The sequence below is a fragment of the Myotis lucifugus genome, unplaced genomic scaffold (assembly GCF_000147115.1).
Source record: "Myotis lucifugus unplaced genomic scaffold, Myoluc2.0 scaffold_167, whole genome shotgun sequence".
Lineage (NCBI taxonomy): Eukaryota > Metazoa > Chordata > Mammalia > Chiroptera > Vespertilionidae > Myotis > Myotis lucifugus.
The window spans coordinates 1,053,449-1,057,940 of NW_005871215.1; the positions used below are offsets into that span (position 1 = coordinate 1,053,449).

Sequence of the window (4,492 nt, forward strand, 5' to 3'; positions counted from 1 at the left end):
CAAACTACAGCAACATTCATAACTCCATGGGCAAAAACTAAAACCATTTCCCCTAAGAACAGGAACAAGACAGGGATGTCTGCTTTCACCACAGTACTGGAAGTCCTAGCCAAAGTGATCAGACAAGAAGAAATAAAAGGAATCCAAATTAGAAAGGAGGAAGTAAAACTCTCATTATTTGCAGATGACATGATATTGTACATAGAAAACCCTAAAGACTCCACCAAAAAAACCCACTAGATTTAAAAAATGAATTTGGCAAGGTAGCAGGATACAAAATCAACACCCAAAAATTGATGGCTTTTTTTATACACCAACTAGAGGCCCAGTGCATGAAATTTGAGCACAGGGGCCCCTCAGCCCGACCTGCACCTTCTCCAATCTAGGAGCCCTCAGGGGATGTCCTACTGACGGCATAGGCTCGCTCCCCATGGCTCTCTGCTCTCTGTGGACCTGCCTGCTCGACGCCACCACAGGTCCTGGTTTCTGCTTTCTGCGGGGGCCTGCTTGCCCCTTGCTACTGTGGCCAGGGGCAAGCAGGGCCCTGCTGGCTACTCTCTGCGGGAGCTTGCTTGCTCCTCGGCGCTGCGGCGAGGGGCATGCAGGGCCAGGCTGTGTGCTCGCTGCAGGGGACTGGGGCGCTGCCTGCCCTTCACCCCTGCAGCGAGGGCTTAAAGGACTGGAGGACTCCGGTGGTGCTGAGGGGACTGGGCGCCGCCATCTTGTGGTTATGGGCACCGCCATGTTTGTTGTGAAGTGACGGTCAATCTGCATATTCTGTCTTTATTAGATAGGATAATAAATTCTCAGAAAGAGAAACTAAACAAACAATCCCATTTACCATTGCAACAAAAAAATTAAGATAATTAGGAATAAACTTAACCAAGGAGGTAAAAGACTTATACTCAGAAAACAACAGGATGTTTAAAAAAGAGATAGAAGATATAAACAAGTGGAAGAATATTCTGTGTTCATGGATTGGTAGAATTAACATCATTAAAATGTCCATACTACCCAAGGTAATCTACAGAGTCAATGCAATCCCTATTAAAATACCAGTTGCATATTTCACAGATCTAGAACAAATACTCCAAAAATTTATATGGAGCCAAAAAAGACCCTGAATGGCTGCAGCAATCTTGAGAAAGAAGAACAAAGTTGGAGGGATCATAATACCAGATGTCAAGCTATACTACAAAGCCACCGTAATCAAAACAGCCTGGTACTACCATAAGAACAGGCATTTAGATCAATGGAACAGAACAGAGAACTCAGAAATCGATCCAAGTCATTATGCTCAATTAATACTTGACAAAGGAAGCAAGAGCATACAATGGAGTCAAGACAGTCTCTTCAATAAATGGTGTTGGGAAAATTGGACAGATACATGCAAAAAAAAATGAAATTAGACCACCAACTTACACCACACACAAGAATAAATTCAAAATGGATAAAAGACCTAATGTAAGCCATGAAACTATAAAAATCTTAGAAGAAACCATAGGCAGCAAAATCTTAGATATCTCTCATAGCAATATGTTTATGGATATATCTCCTAGGGCACAGGAAACTAAGGAGAAAATATACAAATGGGAATACATCAAAATAAAAAGCTTCTGCACAGCAAAAGAAACCATCAACAAAACAAAAAGAGAGCCCACTGTATGGGAGAACAATGATACATCTGATAAAGGGTTAATATCCAAAATATATAAGGAACTCCTACAACTTAACAAAAGGAAGACAAACAATCCAATTAAAAAATGGACAAAGGACCTAAATAGACACTTCTTCAAAATAGACACACAGATCTGCAAGAGACATAAGAAAAAATGCTCAAAGTCACTGATCATCAGAGAGATGCAAATTAAAAGGAAAATGAGGTATCACTTCACACCTGTCAGAATGGCTGCCATCAACAAATCAACAAATGACAAGTGCTGAAGAGGATGTGGAGAAAAGGGAACCCTGTTATACTGCTGGTGGGAATGTAGACTGGTGCAGCCATTATGGAAAACAGTATAGAGTTTCCTCAAAAAATTAAATATGGAACTGCCATTTGACCTAGCGAAGCTACTTCTAAGAATATGTCCTAAGAAACCTGAAACACCAATCAGAAAGAATGTATGCACCCCTATGTTCATAGCAGCACAATTTACAATAGCTAACATCAGGAAACAGCCCAAGTGCCCATCAGTAGATGAGTGGATAAAAAAGCTTTGGTATATTTATACCATGGAATAGTATGCAGCAGTAAAAAAGAAGAATCTCTTACCCTTTGAGACAGCATGGAGGGACCTGGAGATATCATGCTAAGTGAAATAAGTCAATCACACAAAGACAAGTATCACATGATCTCACTCATATATGGAATCTAATTAACAAAATAAACTAATGAACAGCGTGACATGGAAGCAAGGAACAGAGTGCAGAATCTTAGAGGGAAGGCGAGGGAGGGTGGCCGGTGGGAGGTAATCAACCAAAAACCTTGTATGCACATATGCATAACCCAGGGACGCAGAGAGTGGGGTGGTGGGGGCGGGGGGTGGGGATGGGCTGGAGGGAGTAGATGGGAAAAAAGGGGGCATATGTAATACTTTCAACATTAAAGATTTTTTAAAAAATTAAAATAAAATAACTCAAGAGTGTAAGAGTTTGAGGCATTAACTGCATAAATGGCCCTGGAATGAGGACTGGAGAGAAGGAATCAAAAGGAAACCAGACTCCCAAGGCTCAGGCCCAAGAGCCCTAGTCAGACCAAGTAGCCATTCAGAGAGCAGTTTCAAACAGAAACTGAAGCAGAGAAATCAGAACCCCACACCCAATATGGTCCATCCTTCTCAAAAATAAACAATAATAACACAGTGAAGTCCCTCCCCATCAATTTTGCTTTCCCTGGACTTCCCCTTTCAGAATCATTATTCTATTCAAAATTATGTGTTTAGTGTCTATATTCCCTAAGACTGTGAGCTCCCCCTGGACTTGTTCATCAGGATATGCTCAGAGCTTAGCTCAATGCCAGGCACACAGCAGACTCTCAATAAGCATCTATGGAAAAAATGAAATAAGTCATATAGCTCAATTCTAATGACTCTACATTTGCAAGCCAGTAGCTTTACAGCATTTCACCTATACTTGTGTAATATTTTTATTTTGAGGATTGACAAAGTAACCAATAATCTTAAGTTACAAAGAACTAGAAAAAAGCTAAGCTCCTGTAGCTACATTAACAAGAGGATATTTGAAAATAAGATTTTGGAAAAGAAAAACACTCTATAAACACAAAATTTCCAATATAAATATAGTTTATGAACATTCAGTAAAGAATAAAATGCCTTTAAAAATAAGTCAATATTTAAAGAGATCACAAATCATCTACATAAAAATAGTATCAGATATTAAGGATATTTACCAAATATTTTTTTAAAAGGGAACATGTGCAAATGGAAGAGCTCAGTTCCATGCATGATGATGAAAGTAAGAAAATTTAGCTAAAAGAACAGCAGACCCAAACATCACAGCCCAGTGTTTCTCAGTAGGAAAACTGCAGACATTTTGGGCAGCCCATTTCTTTGTAGAAAGGAACTGTCCTGTGCACTGTAAGATATTTAGCATCTCTGTCCCCTACCTAATAAACCAGTAAGATCTCCAGTCACTGAGACACCAAAAAGGCCCACATATTTTTAAGCATCCCTTGAAGGGTCTCCCCCACCCCATTCCCCAACCCTCTGCCATTGGCAACTACTGGTGTAAAGGAAGAACCTGATATATTGATATATTTTCTTCATACTACGTTTTTGAAATCTGGGGTGCATTTTACAGTTAACAGTGCATCTCAATTCTGACTAGCCACATTTCAAGTGTTCAATAGCCATATGTGACTAGTGATTACCATATTGGACAGCATAGGTCTAGAGCAGGGGTTGGCAAACTATGACCCACAGACAAATCTAGTCTACAATTCAACTTTGTAAATAAAGTTTTATTGGAACACAGTCACCCCTATTCCTTCACATATTGTCTATAGCTGCTTTTGAGTTACAAGGGCAGAGCTGAGTAATCATGGCAAAGACCCTATGACCCACAAAGCCTAAAATATTTACTATCTGGACCTTTACAGAAAAAGTTTACCAACGGCTAGACTAAAGTTTTCAAAAATGCCCTGTGATGAATACTAGTAGAGGATGCCTTTGGTCCACGCTGGAATGAAACTGCTGCTTTATTAACTGCCTCTCTTTCCTAAAAATGACCTCACAGTTATTTACATGTGTAATCAGTAATACAGGCTCTTACCAGAAAGATAATCTGGCCCAGGTCACCCATAGGACGAAGGTGCATATAGTCATATGTATCACACCGATAGGGTATGATTACCTGTGACCCCATACGCCCTAAAAGAGAATGGATTGAGACAAGGATCAATGTTAACATAATATGAAAACACTAAAGGCCCGGAGCACAAAAATTTGTGTACTGGGGGGGGGGGGGGGGG

At 40.2% G+C, this 4,492-nt stretch overlaps 1 protein-coding gene across 2 annotated transcripts in view; it reads right to left on the reverse strand.

Annotated features, from left to right (window-relative positions):
* NDUFA9 (NADH:ubiquinone oxidoreductase subunit A9) overlaps positions 1-4,492 on the reverse strand; it is a 40,924-nt gene that overhangs the window by 28,634 nt on the left and 7,798 nt on the right. For both annotated transcript variants that reach the window (XM_006096060.3, XM_023759935.1), the window contains exon 3: positions 4,294-4,391. In XM_006096060.3, coding sequence (XP_006096122.1) covers positions 4,294-4,391 — 98 coding nt within the window. The remainder of the gene's footprint in view (positions 1-4,293; positions 4,392-4,492) is intronic.